The sequence below is a fragment of the Strix aluco genome, chromosome 35, assembly GCF_031877795.1.
Source record: "Strix aluco isolate bStrAlu1 chromosome 35, bStrAlu1.hap1, whole genome shotgun sequence".
NCBI classification, from domain to species: Eukaryota; Metazoa; Chordata; class Aves; order Strigiformes; family Strigidae; genus Strix; species Strix aluco.
In genome coordinates, this window is record NC_133965.1 from 70,872 (window position 1) to 97,482 (window position 26,611).

The 26,611-nt window shown below is 56.1% G+C and overlaps 2 protein-coding genes across 9 annotated transcripts; both read left to right on the forward strand.

Annotated features, from left to right (window-relative positions):
• The first annotated feature begins 224 nt into the window (after positions 1-224).
• LOC141917186 (scavenger receptor cysteine-rich domain-containing group B protein-like) lies at positions 225-7,513 on the forward strand. 4 transcript variants are annotated; one of them, XM_074810269.1, is made up of 8 exons: positions 225-421; positions 1,509-1,838; positions 2,845-3,192; positions 3,949-4,290; positions 4,855-5,184; positions 5,799-6,128; positions 6,586-6,705; positions 6,843-7,513. In XM_074810269.1, exons 1-8 carry the CDS (start codon positions 295-297, stop codon positions 6,893-6,895), a joined length of 1,980 nt encoding a protein of 659 aa, XP_074666370.1. In that variant the 5' UTR covers positions 225-294; the 3' UTR covers positions 6,896-7,513. The 4 variants fall into 4 exon arrangements, with proteins under 4 accessions (XP_074666370.1, XP_074666371.1, XP_074666372.1 ...); XM_074810270.1 differs by having other exon boundaries at positions 3,952-4,290; XM_074810271.1 differs by lacking the exon at positions 5,799-6,128.
• Positions 7,514-9,948: 2,435 nt separating this feature from the next.
• LOC141917183 (scavenger receptor cysteine-rich domain-containing protein DMBT1-like) lies at positions 9,949-26,611 on the forward strand. 5 transcript variants are annotated; one of them, XM_074810263.1, is made up of 17 exons: positions 9,949-10,199; positions 12,715-13,047; positions 13,163-13,492; positions 14,942-15,271; positions 15,632-15,955; positions 16,492-16,821; positions 17,084-17,413; positions 18,502-18,840; positions 19,466-19,795; positions 20,722-21,051; positions 22,143-22,472; positions 22,676-23,005; positions 23,576-23,905; positions 24,424-24,753; positions 24,990-25,319; positions 25,923-26,039; positions 26,151-26,611. In XM_074810263.1, exons 1-17 carry the CDS (start codon positions 10,085-10,087, stop codon positions 26,276-26,278), a joined length of 4,986 nt encoding a protein of 1,661 aa, XP_074666364.1. In that variant the 5' UTR covers positions 9,949-10,084; the 3' UTR covers positions 26,279-26,611. The 5 variants fall into 5 exon arrangements, with proteins under 5 accessions (XP_074666364.1, XP_074666365.1, XP_074666366.1 ...); XM_074810261.1 differs by lacking the exon at positions 9,949-10,199 and having other exon boundaries at positions 12,555-13,047; XM_074810264.1 differs by lacking the exons at positions 12,715-13,047; positions 13,163-13,492; positions 14,942-15,271 and having other exon boundaries at positions 9,955-10,199.

A 26,611-nucleotide genomic window follows, 5' to 3' on the forward strand; every position in this document is an offset into this window, starting at 1 on the left:
CCTCCTGCTGCCGGATCCAGAGCCCAGAGCTGGCTGGGGGAGGTGGGGATGAAATGGGGCAGACACAGCTGGGAACGGGGGGAACCTTCTAGCAGACATGGCTCAGGTGCTGGGGGGTGGGCACTTAAACCACTTAAAACCAGAGGGCAAAATCTCTGGGGACAGCAGGGAGGAGGGGTCAGTGCAGGAGGAGGGTTGAGTGCTGGGCAAACTCAGGGCATGTTGCTGCAGAGGAGGGGACAAACCTGCTCTCACCACCCAGGGCACCCAGCTTAGCTTGCAGCTCACACTGAGATGGTCACCCATCCTAAGGCATTTGTGATGGGCATGGGGTTTTGGGGACGTTGTCTCCTGTCCCTGCACAGCAACCTGGCTGGCTTCGCTGGAACAGGGCTCCTCCTCTACCTGGCGTGCCTCTGTGGTGAGTAGCTCTTGCGTGGGGGAAGGAGCATCCTAGGAGAAAGAGGGGGTCGGTGATCTGCAGGAATCTGGGGGGACTGGGCTTGCAGATGGATGGGGCAAAGCTTCCTTTGATCCACCAGGCTTTAAAAAGGAAGAGAAAGCAGTGGATGGGGAAGGAGACCTCGTTAGCCAGGTAATTAGCCTGGCCTCTGCACTGCTGCCCTTGCATGTTTGGGAAGCGGTTGGGAAATGCTTGGAGCCTCACCAACCAGTGACAGTCAAGATCAGAAATTGCTTATTTGTGTTGGCCACCTCTTCAGGGCCAGCCAGTTTGTTTACAAAGGGCACAAAGTCCTCATCCCTGCAGCGCAAACAAGAGCATTTATTCTGCTCTGCACCCTGCAGGCACAAAGTGTTTCCAGGAGGTGACCAACTGTGCTGCAAGTGGGATGCCAAGGTGCTTTTTTTAATTTTTTTCTGCCTCTGCCTGCCTCGTTTTGCATCCCCTTCCCCAGGGGATGCTGCAGCCTCTACCCAGACCCCAACCTGGGCATCCCAGAGTGGCTTGGCCACTCCAGCGCTTATTGCCACAGCAATTAAACACTCATGTTTACCTTTCTTGCTCTAGTTTCAGCCCATGTAATGCCCTCCTCTAAGATGCAGCTCCACTTGGCTAGGGCCCATGGGCAAATTTACTGCACAGGCTCCCTATCGCATCATGCAAATCACTAATTAAAGCACCAGGCTGCACACAGACAGACCCCCCCTTTCCTTCAGACAGCTGGCAGCTACTCACTGCATACAGTTTCCTGGAGTTTTCAGTCCAGCTGGCAGTGTTTTCCTCTTTACTGATTTGGAATACTAAGCAAAAAAGTATCTGAAGCCCCTTTAAAGATAATTGTCTTTCAAAAAGGGGGTTTGCAGAGCATTTTCTTTCATGGGCTTGGATTTTTGGTTTTTTTGGTTTGTCTTTGAGCCAAAGGAGAAGCACATCCATGGTTCACATAAGGCACTGTGTGCAGAAGCGCCAGGAAGCTCATGCAGGCGACACAGCCTTTCCCGGTGCTGCTTTTGTGCACCAGACCCTCTCTATATCCCTCTTTCAGACCCAGTTGCTTCCCAGCGGGCTCCCCTCCGCCTGTCAGATGGCCCACACCGCTGTGCCGGCAGGGTCGAGGTCTTCTACGAGAACCAGTGGGGAACAGTGTGTGATGACCACTGGGACATGGAGGATGCTGGCGTAGTGTGCCGGCAGCTGGGCTGTGGCACAGCGTTATCCATCCCTGGGACCGGGCATTTCAGGGCAGGGACCGGTCCCATTTGGCTCGACGATGTCAACTGCACGGGGACGGAGGTCGCCCTGTCTTACTGCAGGACGAAGGGCTGGGGAAAGAACAACTGCCACCACGGCGAAGATGCCGGTGTGGTGTGCTCAGGTAATGCCCTACGGAAATTATGGGGTGGGGGTAACAATGACACATGGTCTGCAAAGCAGTTCCCTTGCAAGGAGTGTTGCCCCCCAGTTTTCCAAAAGCTCCCTGCGGCAAAGAACACCCATGGCCCCAGCAAGGGATGGTTCTGTGGTTTGTCCCGTACAAGGGACTGCAGGCTGGGGAACAATTTGGGAAGCAGGTTTGAAGATGTTATCTGTGCTAATTCCACCTTCCCGAGATGCTGAACCACCTCTGGGAGAGGTGTAGGGACCCGTTGCACATCACACACCTCTGTGGTGAGCAGGACCAGGCATGCCTTGCTTCGGCTGCGTGGTCTGGGGGCCCGGGTGAGGCTAGAGACCCGTTGTGGTTTGCAGGCAGGCACTGCGAGATGCAACCTTAGGCAGGGAAGAGAACGGCCAGGATGACATGCCCAGATTCCTCCTCCCCATCACCAACACACGAGATAGGATGGTTTCCATGCTCTTGGCTCTGGTGAGCTGCAATCAGCTAGAGAACACTCTTTTATGGCCACAAATTGTGAGACTCCAAAAGCTTGGAGCTTTGGTGACTGATCAAGGTGCTCATGGCAGTTGGTAGATACTGGAACCACCAATGAATCACAGAATCATCTAGGTTGGAAAAGACCTTGAAGATCATCTAGTCCAACCATTAACCCAATGCCAGAATTGTCCCAACAGACATTGGCACACGAGTGTGCTGAGCCCCCTCGGTTGTCACCTTCACCTGCAAAGAGGATGTGGTGCCCCATGAACCCCAGGAAAAAAAGATTTCCTCCTTCTCCCATCCCAGCATCATCAGGATCTCCAGCCACAGCTGGAAAGACCACAGGTTGCTGGGACCACGTGGCATCACCCCTGTCCCAGCCCAAGTTGGCTACACATTGGTGACCACTGAGTGCCATCAACCACTGTAGTGGAGTACAGAACAGTCCTGCAGAAATGAGGGCAAGGGGGTTTTCATGCTGCACCTCTTATGCCCTCTGTAGACTCATCCAGCCGCCCTACGGCCATCCACGCCCATCCTGCAGAGCTCCGCCTGGTAAATGGCCCCCACCGCTGCTCTGGAAGAGTAGAGGTGATGCATGACCACCAGTGGGGAACCGTGTGTGACGACGACTGGAGCTTCCCTGACGCCAGCGTGGTGTGCCGGCAGCTGGGCTGTGGGATGGCGGTCTCAGCCTATGGCAGAGCTCGCTTTGGCCAGGGCTTGGGCCCCATTTGGCTGGACAATGTTCTGTGCAGTGGGACCGAAGCTGCCCTGTCTGAGTGCCTGGCCAGACCTTGGGGTGTCCACAACTGCGACCATGGAGAAGATGCCAGCGTCGTGTGCACAGGTAACATCATGCTTGTGGACCAGGAGAAGTTCAGTGTTCAGTGGAGGATGCTCTGCTCCACTGATACTGGTTTCACAGCTTGCAGCCAAGGGCTGGACAGCAGACACCTGGGTGGGTGACCTTGTCCCCCTTGTCCCAGCTCCAACAACATGCCGCGCTGACACTCTTTAGCGCACAGGTCCGTGAAAGTAAGGAGCAGCGGGGATAATAGGAAGGGAACAATGCCCTTTGGGCAACATGCAGAAAGTGTGCTCGCATGGGCACCAACGAGTGAGGGGAAGCACCGGACGGGGCGCTAGATGCTCCTAGCAAGGTCCCAACCCACCATGCTACAGGGACCAGGAGCCCACAGGCTGTGCAAAGGTGGGGTGGGGGAGCCCTGAAGTCTTTTTGAAGAAGGGGCAATGGCAATGGGGGTCTGCAGAAAGTCTCTCCCTTTGCAGTGGTGCTGCGGCCATGTGAAGGGTTCATGGATGGTCACCCAGGAGGACTGAAAAATGGATTGTAGACGTTCATGGTTTGCTTACGCTCATGTTGAATGGGCACAGGCTCTGAGATTGCATGGCTAGTTTTGCCCACACCTAAGATGTTTAGCCCCAAATTTTAGATAGTCAATGGCATTTTGTGGACACGGGAAACCCCCCCTGTGCAAAACACAGGGGAGCAGCCTCTGGCATGGGTCTCACCACGGTAGCAAGAAGAAGTACCCTGGGGGGAGACTGGGTCTGACGCTCCTCTTGTGTCTTGTATCACAAGCAGGCACAGTCACCGACGCACCAGCTCATCTGCGCCTGGAGAACGGCCCCGGCCGCTGCGCGGGGCGCGTGGAGGTGCTCCACCACCATCAGTGGGGGACAGTATGCGACAACGGCTGGAGCCTGGATGAGGCGGCGGTGGTCTGCCGGCAGCTGGGCTGCGGGACGGCCATCTCGGCCCTGGGCTCGGCTCACTTCGGGCAAGGGTCTGGCCGCATCTGGCTGGATAATGTGAACTGCACGGGGACAGAAGCCGCCCTCTCTCAATGCCAAGCCAGGCCGTGGGGATCCAACAGCTGTGACCACCAGGAAGATGCTTCTGTGGTGTGCTCAGGAGATCCACGTTAGTCGGAATAAGTACTGTGGGGGTTGGGGTGCAGGATCAGCTCAGTTGCATCCCAGGTAGCCAGGGATGGGTGCCTTTACCCCAGTCTGATTTAAAAAATTAAAATTAAATTGAGAGAAGGGTATGAATGCCACAGTAGGTGATACTTTTCCCTGTGGTAGCGCAGGTTGTGAGACCCCAGCATGCTGTTAAGATGGTTTTGTGCAGGAAGAGCAAGCCCGTCTCCTACCTCTCCCCTTTCCGATAGCTCTAGCTACACAAATTCATCAGACAATGCCTCCTACCACCTCCCGTAGGCACTGGTGACCCCCGGACCTTCCCATAGTCACTACTGACCCCAGAATCCTTTGCCAGGCTCCAAGCCCCACGCTCTGGAGTGCCATCACCCCAGTGAGAAGCAAATCCCAAGCCAGACCTGTTGGTGTAGCACCTTTTCCAGGCAGCTGGAGGCTGCGCTCATGGAAGGATGCTTGGATTTTCCCACAGCTTAGCATGTTGCAAGGGCCAACTAGAGCCGTGGATGATGGTCAGGCATGAACATGCCCCTTGCTCCCTTCACAGATGTGGACACTTCAGGGCAGCACACACTGCGGCTGGTGAATGGCTCGAGTAACTGCCTGGGGAGAGTCGAGGTCTTTCATGACCACAAGTGGGGGACCGTGTGTGACGACACCTGGGACCTCCACGATGCTGCTGTCGTGTGCAGGCAGCTGGGCTGCGGGATGGCACTGTCGGCACCAGGCTCGGCTCATTTCGGGCCAGGGGAGGATCCCATCTGGCAGGACGGCGTTCACTGCAAGGGGACCGAGTCCGCCCTCACCGAGTGTGAGCTGAGCAGCTGGGGAGAGCACAACTGCGCCCACAGCGAGGATGCCGGCGTGGTGTGCTCAGGTAACACCAGGCTGCAGAGACCGGGGCGGGTGAGCCAGGATGGTTGGTGTTGATCCAAGGAGGGGCTTGACGGGTGCTGGAGCTGCTGTTCTACACCAAGACTGTGCCAGGCTTTCTCCTCTCTGCTCACTCTTCTCCATTCCCATCATCACAGCAGAAGTCAGCTTTCACCCAGCCACTTGGCTTAGCGTTGAGCAAAAATGCCACCCTGCCTTAGGCAGGAGTTGCGCACCTAACTCATATTGTTTTAATCTAGACTATGTCCCTCTAGCTCATCAGTGACAGCATCCTGGGATGGGCAAAGCCTTGCTTAAAAAAAACAGAATCCAGGCTCATCTTTCCTAGACACAGAAGTCCAGTGCCACTGGGGAAGTGGGCATGGGTGTCCCATGCACGCCATCTCACAGATACCAGCCCTGCGGTTATGTTGCTTATTAAGGCGTCTTGTACAAGGGGATGAAGTAAGGCAATCCATGCCTTGTAGCTTGGTCAGAGGCACTGGTGGCTTGCCTTCATCAGGGCACCAGAAAAAAATGCTTGGGAACAAGTCAGAAGCTCACATCACTGTATGGGGTTGGAGGGGCCACCTCACCCCCTTGCGCTCTTCTTTGCAGGCACAAACCCCTTGCAGCTGCGGGTGAAAGACGGTCCCAGTTCCTGCGCGGGGCGGGTGGAGGTGCTCTACAACAGGACCTGGCACGGGGTGTGCGGCAGCGGCTGGAGCCTGCTGGAAGCCAGGGTGGTCTGCAGGCAGCTGGGCTGTGGGCCAGCCCAGTCGGCGCCTGTTGGAGACCAGTTCAGCCGTGGGGATGGCCATGCCTTACTGGAGGGGCTGAGCTGCCAGGGGACCGAGACGCTGCTCCTGGAGTGCCAGCAGAAAGGGATGGGTCCGGGGCCGTGCAGGCAGGGCTCAGCAGCCGGTGTGGTGTGTGCAGAGCAGAAAGGTGAGCACCAGGATCTCCTGTCAGCTGCTCTGTCTGCATCGGGGCCAACCCAGTGCAGACACATGGTGGAGGCTCCTATCTGAATCCCAGTCTTGGCCTCCTCCCAGGCAGGCAGAAGTGTTGCCATAAGCCTTTTTGCTGGGAGATGTTAGGTGGGCAGGGTAGAGGTGCCTGCAGGCAGTGGCTGTAAGGCAGTGGAGTGGGACCAACTGGGTGAAGGCATCTCAGTGGCCATGAAGATCTGAGCATCCTTGGTGGACACGCTCTGTTTGCATCAGCCCCATCACCCTCCCGAAGCAGAGGGTGAGCTGTCACTCCTGCTGATGTGAGTCAGGCCCAACAACCAAAAGGGCAGTGAGGGAGGATGTTGCAAGTCCCCAGAAACATGCAGCAGAAGGGAAGGGTGAGAGGGGCAGGCCATCCAACCAACTCCCTCTGAGCTTCACTCTTCCTGCAGACCTTACACAGTCCTGCTCGGTGCTGGCAGGCCTGCTTGGCACAGGGGCAATACTCTGTGGGACCCTGTTGGTCCTGTACCTGTGGACGAGGTGTGGAAGATGGGCTGGACGCTCCCCAGGTAAGAGCAGGACCACAGCATGTGGTGCGCCTGGGCTGCTTGTGGAGCTGGCTGCACTCCTGGCTGGCCTGGATGCACCGCAGCCTGGGGCTGGAGATTGCACCTTCCATACATCACCCTGCTCCTTCACTTTGCAGACAAGACACTTATAAAGAAGACAGAGGACACCGAGCCATCATCCGAGGCTTAGGCAGCCATGCTCCTGGTGTTGAAGGCAAGGTTGCAGCAGGACCCCAGAAGACCCCATTCTGTGGAACAAGAAGAGCAGAGCAGTTGCTGTGATGGTCAAGCAGAGAGGACCCTGCTCTGGCAGAGCGGAGACCCCTGCCCTGTGTGCCCCATAGCCCCCAGCTCACTGCACTTGAGCCTCTGTGTGTCCCAGTTTCTCCATGCAGCACCACAAAGTCCCTCAGACCCCAAGCAAGGTCTTCTCAGAATAACTCCTATCTGGTCCTCTGGGTAGGCTCCAGCATCCTAAACCCATCTGCATAGACCCCTCTTATTCCCAGCCCTATAGCCCCTTTATAATACCTACAACGCCCTGCAGAGTCAGCTGCAGTGGCACCTGGTGCCATCACCCTCACCACATTTCCTGCGGGATCATACCTTTCCCCCTAATCTCCCATGGAAGTGAGGATTACTTCCTGATCCAGACGCAAGCAAGCAGGGTGCTCTCCTGCACCATACACAACCATCTTTGCAAAATGAGGAGACCGCTTAAAAGCCTATCCAGAACAGGGTGAGAAGTCCCTCACTCGTATTTATTCAATGCACTTTTGAATACCAGTAAAAACCCTGGAACACAAAAGAACGAGAATGCAGTGTGACAACAAATTCAGGGATATGGAGTGACTTGGCCAGGTGAAGTGGTGGAAAAATAGGCCCCTTGGGTATAGAGGGACTGTAGATGATCGGTTCAGATACAGAAGACTCAAAATTGCTAATGCTGGGTGAGATATTGTCCTGGCCACCAGCAAGGAAGGGTCACCTTCCTAATGGAGCAACCCATGGAGTCAGGTCTGAGCCCCAAACAATCCACCACTTTGGTGAAGCAGGGAGGAGCCATGGGCAGAGGAATGTCCCAGTGCTATGGGGAGGGAATGAAGGGACCACAGGCTTGACCAGGTTGTGATGAAGGTGTGCCTTGTGAGCTGAGCTCCACACAGGGGCGTGAAAGGGAAGAGTTGGTGCAAGAGGCATCAGGGAGAAGACACACGTAATGGAAGCATCACAGCATGTATTTCAGCGCCCTTCAGGTCCAGCCTCTCCTTCCCTCCCAGCCAGCAGCTTGCAGCTGTGACCAGGTTGCATCTTGCTACTCGTCCTAAGCCCCAGCTGCAGGAGCCTCCCTTGCCAGGTGTCTCCTGTCAACATGTGGCCACAGGGTCATCTTCTTCTCCTCCATGGACATCCATGGGACTTCAGGGTTTTTGATCCTTCTGCTGACACCTGATCCTTCTCATCTTCCTGCCAGCTGCCCCAGCAGATCTGGTCCTCCAGCCTTGCCTGTCCAAAAGTTTACATCAAAGGCCCAGGGCTCATTCTAGCTCTGAATAGAGTGTCCTCAGAATAGGGAAAAACGATCTTGGACCCAGTTTTGTGCAATAAAATATGTGCACCATTTGGAGAAGGTCTTTGTAAAAAAGCTGGGGTGAGTTGATGCTCTTCAGGGCTCCAAATGCAGGACCAGCATCTGCTCGGTCCCAGCTCAGGCCATGGGTTACTCCGCAGAGATGCTCTGCAGGACTGCAGTGTCTCAAGAAGGGGTTTCAGACTACCCGGGGGGACACAACACCCAAATTCAAAAGGAGCAGAAGGGACATAGGACCATGACTCACTTGCAGAGTGGCTGTTTATCCAAACTGTGAAAACAGCCCCAGCAGAAATGTCCTTGCCCAGGGCTGCATCGGGCTATGACAGTTCACAGCATTTCCATGCCAGTCGGTGCAGCCTGGTTGTTTGCAAAGAAGGGGAACAAAGTCCTTGAGCCCACCGAGCCTCGATACAAATGCATATAGTCACCCTTCCCAACTGCTCAGCTTTTTATGATATGAGTTTTGACTTATTTCCAGGCTAATTTTCACCTGCTTATTCTTCTACCTTTGTTTAGTGCACCTCTTTTTTCCTTCTGGTCTTCAGCCCTAGCTCTGCATGCCTCTAGGGTTTGGGTTTCTCCTGTTTGATCTTTGTACAGGCAGAAATCTACTCTCCACTCTACTACCCCTCTCAGGTTTTGCTGAACAGATTAAACTCAGTCTGAGACCTTCCTGGCCATGCTGTCCTCTTCTCATTACATGCTCCAATTTTGCTTCTTATTTTTGCACAGACATGGGCAGAACCATCCACCCTGTTTCTGTCAGGGGTCACATCCTTGCCCAATGCAATCCCCATCTCCAATGTACCACCAGCACAGCACCCACCTCTGTCTGAACTCTCCTATTTGGAGCAACAAGTGATGTTAACTTGATGACCCTTTTGCAAAACTCATTCTTTCCAGTGGCATGCTGCTCTGCCTTCGAGTCCTTTCCTTGCACAACTTGAGCATGCCGCCATGAAGGGATGGGAGGACAGCAAACTCTTCCACCCTCTCAGCATGTTGTGACATGCTTGGGGAGCAATTTGCAAGGGACATGCCTGGAGCATCATCTGCATAACAGTATTTGGGAAGCAAACTGCTTATCCAAAAGGGACCCTTGGGGTCTTGCAAGTGCAGCCACAGTAGGCTAAGAAAATGGCAGTTCCCATTGTTTTCCAAATCCAACCGAGCTGTTCAAAGCATCACAAGGTGGGTGTGAGACCCTTTCTCGTCATGGATGGTGTCCAGGCTCACCTGATGGCAAATGGCTACAATGCAGGCGCTGGTTCCACCCTCCACAGTAAGGCTATTTCCAGCCTATAGTAACCTATTTTCTTGCAGCCGATGGTGCCTCACCCCCCAAAACCCAACCAGACACTTTCTAATGAAGGTAACGTAGGTATATTTCCCCAGTTCTGTGCATAAAGGCCTGGTTTAGCCTGTTGAAAGTAGATATCTTGTACCAGTATGCATCAGGGCAGCTGAGGTGCCCACAGGGGATGGCACGTACGAGACGGGACCCGAGCGTCGAGAAGGTTTTGTTTGCTCCATGTTTTCCTGGAACAGCTCACCATTTCGCAAGCTGATGACAAGACTGGCCGCTGCATGGGGCAGCGGGTCAACTCCTGGCAGAGCTTCACAGGAGGTGAAACTCCCAGGGCGGGAGCAGGGCAGCAGAAGAGGAGGGCTCACTGCAGAAATCCCAGTCTGCCCTCCTAGTTGGCCAGTGGGACACCAGGCTCAGCTGGCATCTTTCACAAAGACAGTTTACTCCAACCTCCAGCCCGTGGCCAGGCTGCGAACATGGGGATGCTGGGTGGTCTCCACCCTTCATCCAGCCACCCCAGGGGCAGAAACCAACCCACCTGTGGTAGGACCAAGAGCGCGGGGACTGTCCTCTTGATGGCGTGTCTTTGGGGTGAGTGGTATTCACCTTTGCTGCTGACTACGGGGAGCCCATTGGCCATGTCAGCTTCTCCAGCCTACTCAGCTAGCACTTTGTGGCGCACAGCAGAGGCTGGTCGGTGGTCCTGGGTTTCACTCAGGGGTCTGGGGTAGGGGGGAATGGTTTATGATGGCTTTGGAGGTGGGTGAAAGGTTTTTCACATGAGCTCAGCTATCTCTGCTGCATTCCAAGAGTCATACATTGGAGGTCTACTTCTGCACACGTGGTTTTGCCCCGTAATCAAAGGCTTGTGCCACATAATTAAAGGCTTGTGAGCATTACAAGAGTGGAGGGAAGCATGCCTGATCCTGAAGCTGTCTCACAGCTGGCCACGGCCTCCTGCCCTGCTTTAATCTTGGCTTATCCTGGACCATACATGGCAAACTCATGGTTTTACAGCACTGAGGAGGCTTGGTCAAACCCATCAGCAGTGTGCATTAACAGGGTTGGCTCCCCATATGACAGAGAGGTGAGGAAGTAGAGCCCCACATTGCCAGGACAGGGCTGGCTGGCTGATGGATGTGCAGCACAAGGAACTGAATAGTTTTTGGGCTAACAGGGCAGACAGGCAAGATGCTGGCAAGAGACACGTCCCTTCTTGTGCTCAGGCAGAGCCATAAGGAAGCTGCAGACCCTACAGGTCCCTTATCCGCAGCCATGGTTTGCTCTCACATTGGTGCAAGGATGGGGAAGAGTTCTGCTGCAAGAGCAATATCGTGCTGATGGTTCAATGGCAACTTCACTTTGGAAATGGTTAAGAAAGGTCTCAGGGCTTTGCCCAAGCTGCCCCAGCTCAGAGCAGAAGCTTTGATTTGGGCAACGCTCTTAGTGCTGGTTCACATTTACAAAGGGCACGAGCAGAAACACTCATCTGATCAGGTTTGGAGTAAGCAAAATTAGGAACGTGCTTTTCCTGCTGGTTGTGATTTAATTTTAATTTCCAGGCTGATTAGTTGCTAGGGTCAGTTTGTACCACTGCCTCTTGGAACTAAAATTTTGCTTTAACTTGCTTGGGTTTCCTCCTTCTTTGTTGATTCATGAACAGTACAATTTTCCCACTTCTTTTTTTTTTTAAAGTCTGCTCCTGGAAAAATTCAGTACGGCATTTGCCTCTTCAACAGTCAGTATCTCCTGGCTGGCTGGAGACATCTGGGATGGGACTTGTCCACCCAAGCACAGTCAATGCACAAGCGACCAGGCAGTGCTTGCATGAAACATGCCGAGAAATCTATCAATCAGCTGCAGGGTTGATTTATTGTGTTATCACAGGGTAGCCTCATCGCTCCTAGTAAAAATAAGGAAGGAGAGCAAAAGGCACACAGGGAAAGGGTGAAGCAGAAGAGCCAGCCATCATCAGGACCGTGCTCTTACCCTGGGGACAGGAGAGCTTGCAAACTGTAGACCGAGTGCCCCCCGTGCATCTGGTTCAGCCTCCTCATAGAAGTGAATGCTGAGAGGCGGCTTTGCAAAGGGGCTTTATTGCAAAGACACTTTACTGCAAAGACGCTTTCCTGCTCCCCGCTGCACAGCCTGAATGAAAGAGTTGAGCTAGGCACACCTGCACGCAGCATGCCACAGCTGCTCAGATGCTGTTTGTATTTGAATGACTCAGGGATTTGTTTTTTAACCTGTTTCATCCTCTTTCTGGCCCCCGTGACTTCCCAAGTGCTACAACTGGCCCCTTGCTTGCTGATGGCCAGACCCACGCGCAGATCAGCGCCTGAGCAGTTCAGAAATCATTATCCATGGTCAACAAGCTTATTTACACAATGCAATCATATCCCTCTTGAACTCTTTTTTTCTGCTGACCCAGTTGAGCTCTCCACATGACTAACGCCCAGTTATGGCTCCTTTCTGCACCATTTCCCTTCAGTTAGCGCTCTTGCAAAAGCGTGCGTATGGGACCAGCAGCAATCTCACATCGTGGGTCTTGCACATTACAGAATCACAGAATCATCTAGGTTGGAAAAGACCTTGAAGACCATCTAGTCCAACCATTAACCTAACACTGACAGTTCCCAACTACACCATATCCCTTAAGCGCTATGTCAACCTGAAATTGCCAAGACCCTGAGCTCAAGCACTTTTCCACTCATTCCCACAAGCTTTCCACGCCGCTGGACCCCAAGGCATTACCCACTCTTGATGGTGAAGTTACATCTTTGCTGATGGCCACTTGTACAAAAACATGCATGAGCTAAATACCCATTTTCTGTGCCTGTTACGTGAGCAAGAAAAGCGTTCCTGGGGTGTGGGATCCACACTGAGGTTAAGATGGATAAATTCAGGGTTTAGATGCAGAGAAGGGTCTCAGTTGACTACAGATGCCCAGAGCCACCTGAGATGCCCAGGGCAGGTGTGGGATGGTCAACACCACTTCTGAAACCCTTTTTGGGGGGGCAGGAACTATCGCAAATATGTGAGCAGCTGAGCCCCATCCACCCCCAGGATTTCACCTCCCCTTCTCTTTCCCCTCCTGGCTTTGCAGGCGCGGCTGCTGAGAGCCCAGGGGGGTTCCTTCGCCTGGTGGGTGGCCCCAGCCGCTGTGCTGGGCGGGTGGAGGTGCTCCACAACGGGACGTGGGGGACAGTGTGCGATGACGGCTGGGGTTCCCCTGAGGGCCGGGTCGTGTGCCGGCAGCTGGGCTGCGGGACAGTGCTGTCAGTGGCACCAGGAGTTCGGTATGGAGAAGGAACGGGACAGATCTGGTTGGATGAGGTCAACTGCACCGGGGAGGAAAGGAACCTCTCTGAATGCCGAGCCAGGCCGTGGGGGGAACACAACTGTTACCATGTGGAGGACGCCAGTGTTGAGTGCTCAGGTAGCCCAGGACAGCAGCCATCTGGCTGTGCACCACCTCCACCCCTCCATCCCTTCCTGCTACACCAGCAGTGGTGCACAACCCTTCTATGACTGTCCCCTTGGGGTACCCACAGACTCCAGCATCACTGCCCTGGGCACCCTCCAGCTGCTCAACGGCCCCAACCGCTGCGCCGGGAGGGTGGAGGTGCTCCACAACCACATGTGGGGGACGGTCTGCGACGACGGCTGGGACCTGGTGGATGCAGCAGTGGTGTGCCGGCAGCTGGGCTGTGGCACGGCGCTGTCAGCCACCAGCGGGGCTCACTTTGGGAGGGGTCACGATCCCATCTGGTTGGATGAGGTAAACTGTGCCGGCACCGAGGACACCCTCTTCGACTGCCGGGCCAGAGCATGGGGGGACAACAACTGCTTCCACGGGGAGGATGCTGGAGTGATATGTTCAGGTAACTCACCTCAAGCTGCAAGAGGGGTCAATGTCCAACTTTTAGGGTTTCCTAAGGCATCATGGGATGGCTCCTGCTTACCCTCCAAGGGTGCTTGCCCCCCGCATCCCCTTTGCAGCTCTGGGGAGCACCTGCAGCACCCAGGTGGGCAAGTTGCCCTGCAAAGCCTTTGCCCGCCTCCTGCTGCTGTGGATCCAGTGCTAAGCTGCAGGAACAGCAAAAGGGCCCTTCGCTTGCAGTTGCGTGCATGAATTATCGAGGACCCGCCCCAAAGCCTGGTTTGACTTGGGGGCAACTAGGCTGTACCATACAAAACTTTCTGCAGGTGTAATTTGCCCTCTCCAGTTCCTGCCCATCCAGCCAGGCCAGGTCTGTCTCACCCATCACCTGCGATGAAGGGCTTTTGATGGAGTATTTGGTGCGCTCTTTTATTTGGGCTGCACAGCAGGGAGCAGGAAAGCGCCTTTGCAAAAAGGCGACTTTGCAATAAAGTGCCTTTGCAATAAGGTCCTGCACAGGGGCCAGGGCAACCCCCAGTATCAGTGCAGGCTGGGGGATGAAAGGATCGAGACCAGCCCTGTGGAGAAGGACTTTGGGGTACTGGTGGATGAGAAGCTGGACATGACCCAACAATGTGCGCTCGCGGCACAGAAAGCCAACCATATTCTGGGATCCATCAAGAGATGTGTGGCCAGCAGATTGAGGGAGGGGATTCTCGCCCTCTGCTCCACTCTCCTAAGACCCCCCTGCAGTGCTGGGTCCAGCTCTGGGGGCACCAACATCAGAAAGACACAGACCTCCTCGAGTGTGTCCAGAGACCACAAGGATGACCGGGGGGCTGGAGCACCTCCCCTGTTAGGACAGGCTGAGAGAGTTGGGGTGTTCAACCTGGAGAAGAGGAGGCTCCGGGGAGACCTTATTGTGGCCTTTAAATACTTAACGGGAGCTTATAAGATGGGGACAGACTTTTTCACAGGGCCTGTTGCGATAGGACAAGGGGTCATGGTTTTAAACTAAAAGAGGGGAGATTCAGACTAGATATAAGGAAGAACTTTTTCATGATGAGGGCAATGAAACACTAGCACAGGTTGCCCAGAGCAGTGGTAGATGCCTCATCCCTGGAAACATTTAAGGTCAGGTGGAATGGGGCTCTGAGCAACCTGGTCTAGTTGAAGATGTCTCTGCTCAGTGCAGGGGGTTGGACTAGATGAGCTTTAAAGGTCCCTTCCAACCCAAACTATTCTATGAGTCTATGATACAGTGACTTTGCAATAAGGTGACTGTGCAATAAAGCCCCTTTGCAAAGCCACCCCTCAAAATTCACTTTTAAGAGGATGCTGAGCATTGCAGGACTCGGTCTCCAGCCTGGGCGCTCACTGTGCACGGAGGATGCTCAGACTGGAGCGGAAACAGCTATGGCTCTGACTTACCCTTGTATGTTATTGGCAGCTTCAGGGGTGTCCACGGCCACTGAGCTCCGCCTGGCCAACGGTTCGACGCCCTGCGAAGGCAGGGTGGAGGTCATCCACAATGGCACCTGGGCAGCCCTTTGTGATGAGGGCTGGGGTCTGGCTGAGGCTCGTGTGGTGTGCAGGCAGCTGGGCTGCGGGAGAGCGCTGTCGGTGCCTGACAAGTCACATTTTGGGCAAGGACCTGGGCAAACGTGGCCCAACAGCGTGAGTTGTGTGGGCACGGAGACTGCCCTCTCTGCATGCAAGACGAAGCCCCGGGGCAATGGCACTTGTCACCATGGGAGAGAAGCTGGCGTGGTGTGCACAGGTAACCACCTCGCAGTGGTGGATCTTTGTCCATGACGTTTATTTTCTACCTTTGCAAGCAGCCCTGGATGACATGCCCTCTTCGTGGGCATTTCCATCACAGAGTGTCATGGGGTGCCTGGGGGGCTGGAGAAACTTTGGGCATCCTCCTGGAGGGGTCGGTTCCGATGCAAGTGGGTGGGATGCTGCTGCAGTGCCCCTTAGCCAGCAGGCTCTGGGGATCAGCCAACTCCTTTTTGCGATGATTAGACATGCCTGCAGCACCTGGTGCAACACTCAGCTACTTGAGAAGGTGCCAGAGCAGTTTTCCTTACCCAGGGGACACAGCGTGCTGGCCCTTCCCCATATTTCCCTCCTTTAGGTAACTCAGAGGGTGACCAGGTCCGGCTGGTAAACTATGGCAGCCGCTGTGCTGGCAGGGTCGAGATCTTCCATAACAAGAAGTGGGGGACTGTGTGCGATGACAACTGGGACCTGCTGGATGCCGAGGTTGTCTGCCGGCAGCTGGACTGTGGGCAAGCGCTGTCGGCCCCCGGCGGGGCTCAGTTTGGGCGTGGGGACGGCATCATCTGGATGGATGAGACGAACTGCACGGGGATGGAGAACACACTGTCTGACTGCTTGGGCCGGCCGTGGGGCATCAATAATTGCTACCATGGGGAAGATGCCGGCGTGGTTTGCTCAGGTGACAAGTGCTCACTCCACACAAGGCAGTGGGGAGGGGGTCTGTGTCGTGTCTGCACCCCCAGGTAAGACTGGGGGTCAGCACCAGCAGCCAGTGGGGTTTTCCCAGACCCCCCCTTGCACCTGATGGTCCATCGGAGTGCAGCTCCTCCCATCCCAAGGTGTTTATTTAAGGCAATGGGAGGCATTCCTACAGGGATCCCCATTTCCTGCCCTTCTGCGAACCCTCCTGCTCCAACAAGACCAACCCTTTGCAGGGAAGCTTGTTGAAAGCAACTCACCCAGTGAGCAATTCTTGTAGGGAGTGGGGCTGGGGTCCAGGAGGGTGCAGGACCAGCATGGACCACCGTCTGCAGGGAGATGCTGTGGTGCAGGGTGCTCCTGGGGAGAGTTTTGGGTTTCACCCCTCCTGTTCTCCCATCCTCTGTGCCTTTTGGCAGCTAGAAGAGGGGCTGGGAGCTTAATTGCAATAGGATAAGCATGGAGGGAAACTGGTGGCTGTCTGAAAGCATTAATAATTCTCTCGGGTGTTCGCAGACTCGATCATCCCTGAGCCGGCTCATCTCCGACTGGCAAATGGCTCGCACCGCTGCACTGGCAGAGTTGAGGTGCTTCACCAGGAGGAGTGGGGAGCCATCTGCAACCATGGCTGGGATAAGCAGGATGCTGAGGTCGTGTGCCGGCAGCTGGGCTGTGGGAGGGTGCTGCCAGCAATGGAGGGGCTGGAATTTGGTGCCGGGCCCCCACGCATCTGGCTGGACAATGTGAATTGCCAGGGGACGGAGCCAGCCCTTACAAAATGCCAGATGAGCCCATGGGGAGAGAGCAGCTGTGGCCACGGAAAGCACGCCAGCGTGGTATGCTCAGGTGGGTTTCACTCTAGCACCAGTAATGGGTCAGGATGCACCGGTAATATCCCCCATCCCAGTTGGGAGCAAGATGCCGCCTTCACTCCACTTGCTGCTGAGTCAAGTAAACCCTTTGGGAAGTTCTTCCATGAGGTGGGGATGAGATGCTATGGGTTCAGAGGTGATGTGACCAAGCAGCACCAGCTACGTGCCAAAACGCAGGGTCCTTCTTCTTCCCATGAAGGGGTTGGGTGCTCTGAGCATCTCCCTGCCTGTTGCAGGCTCGGCTGTTTCCAGTTTCGCCCCGGTCCGGCTGGTGGATGGTCCAGGTCGCTGCGCTGGGAGGGTCGAGGTGTTTCACAATGATAAATGGGGGACGGTGTGTGACGACAACTGGGACTTTACGGATGCCAAAGTGGTGTGCCGGCAGCTGGACTGCGGGATGGTGGTATCAGCTCCACGGCGGGCTCGCTTCGGGGAGGGACAGGGACCCATCTGGCTGAACGACGTGCACTGCTTGGGGACCGAGGCAGCCCTCTCTGAATGCAGAACCAAGGGCTGGGGTGTCCATGGATGCGAGCATGGAGAAGATGCCAGTGTGGTGTGCTCAGGTAACCACCACTTGTCGTGGCACTGGGAGCACTGCAGCAAACTCTACCATGGTCCTCCTGGTCTGGGGTTTGACTCTGCTTTCCTCTATGAGTGCAAGGGTTTGCGATGCAGGAACAGTTTGCAGCCAATCTGAAGACCCTTTGCTCTGAAGTCAGCCCCTCGTGGTCCATCCTGGTGGAAGAGGGCAGCTGTATGCAGACGTTAAAGTCAAAGAAAAACAAATGCCTTGCCCATCTGCACGGCTATCGCTAAAAATATGGTCTCCAGCATGCTTGTGGCTGATGTTACCTATCACAAATCCCAGCAGTTAGCACAGGCCAGAGACCATTTCCATCAGGCAGATTGCAACATGGCCACCTACTTCTCCCCAGCAGGGCAGACTGCAGTACGAATGGGTCTTCAACTGTTACAGTCAGGGAGAACTCTCCAACACCTTTGTTGATCCATGGTAGATGTTCCCTGTGATGCTCAGAGCTGCATGAGCCCATGAGAGCCCATCTCCCATCCCTCTCGCTGCTCTCCAACTCTGACTTTCTGCCAGAGGAACCCCGCAGCTCATTTGAGTGACTGTTAAGAAGCTGGGGCCACTGGGTTGCAACCAGGTTGCTTAATATCAGATGGACTTTGCTTAATATCTGGATGTCACTGACCAAGACAGCCAGAGTTGAATTCAGTCACCCCAGCATGGGAAGGTAGCATCTCATCCTAGTTGGGCTAAGAGATCCTACAGGAAAACCTGTGCCCTTCAGGAGCAGAAGCTGGAGGGCAGGCGAGGTATCCCAGGAGTCCCAAACACACAAGGACACCTACATCTTGGTGACAGAACCCATTCCTATGTGTCTCCTTTAGGAGGGTAAAGCATATAGGGTCCATTGACTATATTTGGTTAAGCCCATGCTAATCAAGCCTTGGGCACCACTTGGGCTAGTTCACATCACACCTCAAAGATCTGCCCTCTCTGTTGTTGCAAGAACATCCTTGACCCCCAAGGCTACTCAGCCTCTGATGTAAACCCATTGCTGGCAGACAGAGGTTTCATGGGGCAGAAGGTATCGCCTTAACACATGTACGCTCTCTGATGTTGTAGGATCGGGCATTTCTGACCTCGGAAACCTCCGTCTGGTGAACGGCTCAGACCCATGCTCCGGGAGAGTTGAAGTGTTTCATGATCAGCGCTGGGGGGGCATCTGCACCGATGGCTGGGACCTGGCCGAAGCCCGTGTGGTGTGTCAGCAGCTGGGCTGTGGGGTGGCACACTCTGCTGCGGGGTCTGCCCAGTTTGGGACAGGAGATGGCCTGATCTGGGTGGATGCCGTGGAGTGCACCGGGACAGAGGGGGCCCTCTTCGAATGCAAGGTCAAGTTCTGGGGCGCTGAGAGCTGCAAGTCGAGGGGGCACGCAGGCGTCATGTGCTCTGCAGCTGCAGGTCAGTGGCGGTGAGTCGGGGATCAGTCCTCCCCTGGGGGAGGCTGTGCAGTCCGACCAAATTTGCTCATCCAGCTCCCCCTTGTCCTGGCTCAACCAGCCCTTGTTCCTGTGGTCCCACCAGGAAAAACAAGGTGTTTTCTGTTTTGAGGTCTACCCATCCCTGGCTTCCTTCCAGCAAAGTGCTTGGAAATCCCAAGCCTGTAAAATGTAGGTTTTCCATCACACGCAAAGAGCCCTGGCACACCAGGGTTGCAGCTACCCCTGTGGGGTTTTTTGATCCATGCTACCACACAGCATCTAGTCCTCAGGGAGTCCCTTCTCTTCACCAAGCTATTGCTTGCTCAGGTGCACGATGCACTTGGTGGCTCCTTGCCTGCTTGTCTCCATGGGGATACTCATATCATGGGAGCTCCTCAGTAATTTGGCCAAGTTGACAATCTACTGGGCATGGTCCTAGCAGGCTTGTCCCAAAGGGTGCTCACACACGCACACCCAGGGTGCAGCAGTAGCAGAAATGCTACATGCTGGTGGAGGCCTAGCAAGGGGAGGTCCATCACGTTGCCGGCCGCTTGACAGGCAAGAATTTCTGGCCAGGATTTACTGTTGTCTGATTCTGGTTTTAGACTTGGACCTGGGGAGCTCAGAAGCCCTACGGCTTGTGAACGGCCCGCACCGCTGCGCTGGGAGGGTGGAGGTCTTCCACAGCCACCAGTGGGGGACCATCTGTGACGATGGCTGGGACCTGAACGACGCAGCCGTGGTGTGCCGGCAGCTGGGCTGCGGAACAGCCATGTCAGCCCCAGGCTTATCTGGTTTTGGGGAAGGATCTGGCCCCATCTGGCTAGATGGGGTGAGTTGCCTTGGAACAGAAGCCACCCTCACTGAATGCTCGTTCAAGCCTTGGGGACACCATGCATGCAACCACGTGGAAGATGCCAGCGTTGTGTGCTCAGGTAACTCTCACCACATGCTGTCTCTGTAAGATGGACCAAGCCCTATCCTTCTGCAGGCTGGGAACAGTCTTGGAACAAGCTGGCCAAAAAACTGCCCAGATTGGTAGAAAGTGCATTAAAATAACAGGGTTCAGAGACGTAGGAAAATACGATACACTGGGAAAAAAGCAGCATGGCTTAAGAAATGCCTCAATGTCTGGCACCATTGGAGGTGGTTTCATGGGGTGAGGCACCTGTACCCTTTTGGGAGTGGCAGCTGGAGGGTGCATGGGTGCTGCTTGAGTGGCAGCAGATGCAACTGTGCCCTGCCCCAGCTCAAAAGCAGGCAGAGTGACTTGTGCTGCCGGCACTGTAAAATGCCAGGATGTGCAGATAAATGCAGAAAGATGCACTGGAACCAGCTGCTCTCATGTGATACACACTTCTGAGCTAGCTGCTACAGGTCTAGCCTTGGCCTCAGAAGGTCAATGTAGCAGTCAGCTGTCAGGACAGGGACAACCAGAAAAAGATCCTTTGCCATTTCCTCTAGGGCAAGAAGTGGGTAGCACCAGGTGATGGAGCTTCCAAGCGAGGGGGAAGGAAAGCACGGAGAAACACTGGGGAGGACACTTGGGCATCTTTTCTTCCCAGCATGGTGTTCCTCAGGTGGAGACACACATGCTTTCTCCTGTCCTGTCCTCTGAACCAGGGTGCAACCACCTTGAGGGTGCAACTGGTGGAAGGGATCTTCTGCAGTTCCTTACACCCTGCAAAAATGCCCGTGCTCACTTTGCTGCAAGTCCCTGAAAAAGGGCAAGGGACGTACAAGCTCACTGCAGCAACACCACCCAGACCTGCTGTGGGGAATGTCCTGCCCTCTCCAACCCATCAGGTGTTAAGATGCACAAGCATATCTCTAATAATGCCCATTTTTGGGTATTTTTCAGGCTCGGGGATTGCCAGCATCCCCAAACTTCGCCTGGTGGGTGGTTTGGGCAAGTGCGCTGGGAGAGTTGAGGTGTTTCATAACAACAACTGGGGGACGGTCTGCGACGACAGCTGGGACCTGAGTGATGCGGCGGTGGTGTGCCGGCAGCTGGGCTGCGGGGTGGCCCTCTCAGCCCCCAGCTCAGCTCAGTTTGGGTGGGGAACTGGCCCCATCTGGCTAGATGACGTGAGCTGCACGGGGAAGGAAACCGACTTCTTCGAGTGCCCAGCCAAGATGTGGGGCAGCCACAACTGTCACCATGGGGAGGACGCCGGTGTGGTGTGCTCAGGTGAGAGCCGGGACGGGGCTGGCCAGAGGCAGAGCTCCTGCTGGTACCCAGGGGCAGGCAGCTGGGCCCCTTTGCAGGAGATGCTGTGTGCAGGGCTGGTGTAGGGGCTCCTTGCAGCTCTCACCCATGTGTATCTCCTGGACCTTCACCTCAAGGCCAAGGGTGAGGTCCTGCACATGAGTTGGCAAAACCCCCAGTATCAGTACAGACTGGAGCACGAAGGGATTGAGAGCAGCTCTACGGAGAAGGCTGGGGATACTGGTGGGTGACAAGTTGGACATGAGCCAGCAATGTGCGCTTGCAACCCAGAAAGTCAATTGTACCCCAGGCTGCATCAAGAGAAGTGTGGTCAGCAGGTCGAGGGAGACCCGCTCTCGTGAGACCCCCCTGCAGTGCTGTGTCCAGCCCTGGGGCCTCCAGCACAAGACACAGACGTGTTAGAGGGGGTCCAGAGGAAGCCACAAAAATGGTCAGAGGGCTGGAGCACCTCTCCTATGGAGAAAGGCTGAGAGTTGGGGTTGTTCAGCCTGGAGAAGAGAAGGCTCCAGAGAGACCTTACTGCAGCATTTAAATACTTAGAAGAGGCTTATAAGAAAGAGAGCAAGAGACTTTTTACCAAGGCCTGTAGTGACAGGGCAAGGGACAATGGTTTTAAACTAAAAGAGTGGAAATTTAGACTGGACATAAAGAATTTTATGATGAGGGTGGTGAGACACTGGAACAGGTTGCCCAGAGAAGCCCCTACCATCATTGGAAGTGTTCAAGGTCAGGTTGAATGGAGCTTCAAGGCCCTGATCTAGCGAAAGATGTCCCTGCCCGTGGCAGGGGGTTGGACTAGAGGATCTTTGAAGGTCCCTCCCAGCACAAACCGTTCAGTGACTCTGTGACCCTGGGGCAGCCTCCCCCTGGTCAAATGGCAGCACTCAGCCACATCAATCCCTTTTGTTGGCCGAATGCTGGCCCTGTCCTGCTCCTCCCTGGAGATGTGTGGGGTGCTGAAGGTAGGGGGTGGCCCAAGGATGCAGGCAGGGGCGGTCCAGGGATAGGGGGGTGCCCTCCAGCCATGTGTTCACCTATTTCTCTCTCCACAGAAGCAGGCAACTCCAGCTCCATTGACCTGCAGCTGGTGGACGGGCCACACCGCTGCGCCGGGAGAGTGGAGGTGCTCCATGCCGGGCAGTGGGGGACGGTCTGCGATGACGGCTGGGACCTGAAAGACGCGGCGGTGGTGTGCAGGCAGCTGGGCTGTGGCAGAGCTGAGGCAGCCCCTGCCCGGGCTCGCTTTGGGCAGGGGACAGGGCGCATCTGGCTGGATGATGTGGCCTGTGCTGGGAGCGAGGACGCCCTGGCCCAGTGCCGAGCCCGTCCCTGGGGGCAGAGTAACTGCAACCACAGAGAAGACGCCAGTGTGGTGTGCTTAGGTACATCCATCTCCCTCAACACGGGGTGTCCCAGGGGGGTCAGGGGTGTCCATCCTGCATCTCGCTGCGTCCGGGGTGGTGCTGCAGCAGGATGATCAAGCCCTTCCTGGGGTGGGAGCGGGTCCTTTTGCCCCAGCCCCGGGCATTGCCACCAGCACCGTGTGTGTCCCCAACCCACTGTGATGTTTTTGCGGTGCTTCCAGGCACCGGCGCAACCAACACATCAACTGTCCGGCTCATGGGCGGCCCACATCGCTGCGCTGGGAGGGTGGAGATCTTTCACAATGAGCAATGGGGGACAGTCTGTGACCACGGCTGGGACCTGAGAAATGCGATGGTGGTCTGTCGGCAGCTGGGCTGCGGGGCGGCTGTCTCAGCCCCGACAAGAGCTTCTTTCGGGAGGGGGATGGATCCCATCTGGCTGAACGGTGTCGCCTGCATCGGGAGGGAGAACGCCCTCGTGGAGTGTCGGGCCAGGCCCTGGGGAAACAGTGGTTGCACCCATGAAGAGGATGCCGGCGTGGTCTGTGCAGGTGATGCTCATTCCTGCGGGGTCCTAAAAGCACAGCTTGGAGCTGACCCTCCCAAAAAACAAAAGCCTTTTCCTCTCCAACGTGACCTCAGGAGCATTGGCTGCAGGAAGATTTCAAGGGCACAGGGGCTCATCCCCTTGGCAGACAGTGTTGGCTCCCATCCCCACACCCCAGTAGCTCGGGAAGCTGCCCCAATCCAACCGCCCTTGGCACAGCTGAGCAGGGAATGGGGGGAAAGAGGACATCGATACCCAGTTTGGGATGTGGGCTGCACTGAGACTCTGCTGGATCCCAGCGAGGCTCCAAGAAAGGGGATTTATTTCTCCCCTTCCCCATCAGGGACTGAGTCTGGAGGCCAAATGTAGGTGCTTGGTGGTGCTTAGGAAGCTCAAGGGCCATGCCTGTCCACACATCTCTGCAGGCAGGGTCAGGCCAGGATCTGTCTTTCTGTCCCACCAAGGCTGGGCATCTGGCCTAGGTTTGCACCCCGACTGCTGCCGCCAGAAAGCCTCCCCTGGACACGTGGCCCTCTTGTCCTCAACGCTGCATCTCCTGTTTCTCTGCCCACAGAACAGGCCAGGTCAGCGGTGGCCGAGGTCCGCCTGGTACAGGGACCGAACCGCTGTGGTGGGAGGGTGGAGGTGCTCCACGCCGGGCAGTGGGGGACGGTCTGCGACGACAGCTGGGACCTGAGTGATGCGGCGGTGGTGTGCAGGCAGCTGGGCTGCGGGGCGGCCGTGGCAGCCCCTGGCAGGGCTCGCTTCGGGCAGGGGACGGAGCGCATCTGGATGGATGACGTGAACTGCACCGGGAGCGAAGACAACATCGCCCAGTGCCAAGCCCTTCCCTGGGGACAGACTAACTGCCACCATGGAGAAGATGCCAGCGTGGTGTGCTTTGGTACATCCCATCCGGCAACACAGGGCGTTTGGGGGACAGACGGACAGGAGGGCCTGTACTTCATCTGGCTGCCTTTGGGGAGATGCTAGACCTGGAAAGGCAGGATTTTTGGGAAGGGGGGCTGGCAAAGCATCATAGCCCCTTTTTGGCCAGTCACGTCCCCAACCCAGCAACAGGTTCCCACTGCATTCATAACCGACATCTCATCAAAACCTTCACACCCCCCTCCCTGTCCTACTAAGAGAGTCAAGCCCTGACCCCAAATCCCCAGCCTGGTCCCCATGGCCTGGTCCACACACGTGTATGGAAGAGATACCACCATTTTAGGGCATGAAGGTGCAACTGAAGCCCATCCCTACAGCCATGCTCTTCTGGAAGGGTTGGGGGGGTTGCATCCCTTGCTGGGGGGGACCATAATGACTCTGTATTTGCACTTTGGCTTCTGGTTTGGGGATTTTGTTTTTTTGGTGAGGTGATGGGCATCCTGTTGCCTTTCCTAACCATATTTCTCCTGGCAGACGGCAACGTCACAGAGGAGGTGCAGGTCCGCTTGGTCAACGGCCCGAATCGCTGTGCCGGGAGAGTGGAGGTGCTTCACGAACAGCAGTGGGGAACTGTCTGCGACGACAGCTGGGATTTGAAGGACGCCAAGGTGGTCTGCCAGCAGCTGGGCTGTGGGACAGCCGTGTCAGTCCCACACCAAGCTCACTTCGGACCAGGGTCGGACCCCATCTGGCTGGATGATGTGGAGTGCACCGGCACGGAAACCACCTTCTCCCAGTGCGGCCTTAGGAGCTGGGGACTCCATAACTGCAACCACGAGGAAGATGCAGGAGTTGTGTGCTCAGGTGGTGCCCAGGGGGGATGCTCAGATGTCCTAAAAAAGGGTTTTATCTGGGACTGGGAGGCTGGCAGCACTGGTGGGACATCACTGATGGGAGACCTTGCAAGGGAGCTGAGTGGGGGGAATGGTGCAGCAGGTGCAGGTGGCACATGCCACGCACACGTGTGCACCTTGCACACCCCTCTCCATCTGCCAGCGGGGTCGGAGGGGCTGTCTCACCCCCTTTGCTCCCTCTTGCAGGCACAGACCCCTTGCCGCTGCGCGTGCGGGACGGCCCCGGTCCCTGCGCAGGACGGGTGGAGGTGCTCTACAACAGGACCTGGCACGGGGTGTGCGGCAGCGGCTGGAGCCTGCTGGAAGCCGGGGTGGTCTGCAGGCAGCTGGGCTGTGGGCCAGCCCAGTCGGCGCCTGTCGGAGACCAGTTCAACCGTGGGGACGGCCATGCCTTACTGGAGGGGCTGAGCTGCCAGGGGACTGAGACGCTGCTCCTGGAGTGCCAGCAGAAAGGGATGGGTCCGGGGCCGTGCAGGCAGGGCTCAGCGGCCGGTGTGGTGTGCGCGAAGCCAAAAGGTGAGCACTGGGATCCTCTGCGGTGGCTGCAGCGGGTGGGGGGAAAAGGTCCCAAGGAGAGAAGAAAGTACAAAGGTGGTACCTTCATCCTGGCAAGCTCCTAAGGCCCTTTCCTGGAGGATGCGCCTCGTTTTCTGCCACCCTTGGGAGCATCGGGAGATGCTTTCCTGACCCCAAAACTCACTCACCCCTCCCATTTCTTCTTGGAGTCCAAATTTCCTTATTCCCCCCCCCAACCCTCTGGGCTCCCTTCAGGACCAGCCCCTATTTTCTGAGAGAGGTTGTGGTAGAGCTGGGTCAACCTTGAAGGATGGAGGGTCAGAAATAGGCCTGCGCGAGCTGTAGCACCCCAAGTCCAAAGCGGGATAATGCACCATACAGCTGACGGGGGTTGTAGGAGCAGCAGGAACATGGAAGGTTGCTCCAACCTCCCCATCCCATCATCCACCCAGGGAAATGGGTCTTAACGTGAAGCCTGATTAAGCAAAGCCCATCTCAGACACCAGCCGAGCTGCTGGGGGAGGTCAGGCTACGTTCAGTGTTTGGCTGTTACTGGTCTTGGCTGGAAATGGGATCCCGAGTCCGCTCTCCCCCCAACCCCAGGTGCTTCACCATCCTGCGTGGGGCTGATAGCGGTGCTGGCGCTGGTGATGCTGCTGAGCGGGGCCCTGCTGTGGCTCAACCTGAAGAGGAGGTGCCTGGCAGCAGCCCAGGCTGGAGGTGACAGTCCCACCCCTCTGTGTGCCTGCTCCAGCCACCCCAAAACACCCTGGGGGACGCTCAGTGGCTGTCAGAGCCTGGTGACAGCCCGGTGTCCCCTCCATCTCACAGCCCCCCGGCACCAGAGAGCTTCAGCGATGTCCTTCCAGCCTGCCATCTACCTCCCCACCAAGGCAGAAGCCCCTGAGGACGCCGACACCGAGACGATGCAGCTGATGAAGGAAGACGCTGCCCCGTGATGTGGCCCTCCCCCAAGTTCATGCCCCAGGGGTTGCACCAGGCTCCCCATTTTCCCCAATCTGCAATCCTGAAGACCACAAAGCAGCAGCTGATGGGCAGGACATTTCAAAAGTAGCTTGTGCCAATGACTTCTGTCAGGAGCCCCAAAATAGCCAGCCAAGGGGGTGTCTCCCAGTCTGGTGACATTTATTTAACCACCTTCACAACCTCGGAGCAGCCCCCATGGCTCAGGAGGAGCCCGACGAGCCTGGCAGCCGGTGCAAGGCTGCGCTAAAGGAGCAGAGGAGAAGAAGGAGGGGTGCAAATGAATTAAAAGGGGGCCCCCAACCCTC

Bases quoted from the DNA above. Each gene is read 5' to 3' on its own strand.
- LOC141917186 (XM_074810269.1), top strand. From the start codon at position 295: ATGGTCACCCATCCTAAGGCATTTGTGATGGGCATGGGGTTTTGGGGA. The intron at 1,839-2,844 runs GTAATGCCCTAC...TGCCCTCTGTAG, and splicing joins TGCCGGTGTGGTGTGCTCAG to ACTCATCCAGCCGCCCTACG. The intron at 6,129-6,585 runs GTGAGCACCAGG...CTCTTCCTGCAG, and splicing joins GGTGTGTGCAGAGCAGAAAG to ACCTTACACAGTCCTGCTCG.
- LOC141917183 (XM_074810261.1), top strand. From the start codon at position 12,570: ATGCCCAGGGCAGGTGTGGGATGGTCAACACCACTTCTGAAACCCTTT. The intron at 15,272-15,631 runs GTAACCACCTCG...TCCCTCCTTTAG, and splicing joins AGCTGGCGTGGTGTGCACAG to GTAACTCAGAGGGTGACCAG. The intron at 26,040-26,150 runs GTGACAGTCCCA...TCCATCTCACAG, and splicing joins GGCAGCAGCCCAGGCTGGAG to CCCCCCGGCACCAGAGAGCT.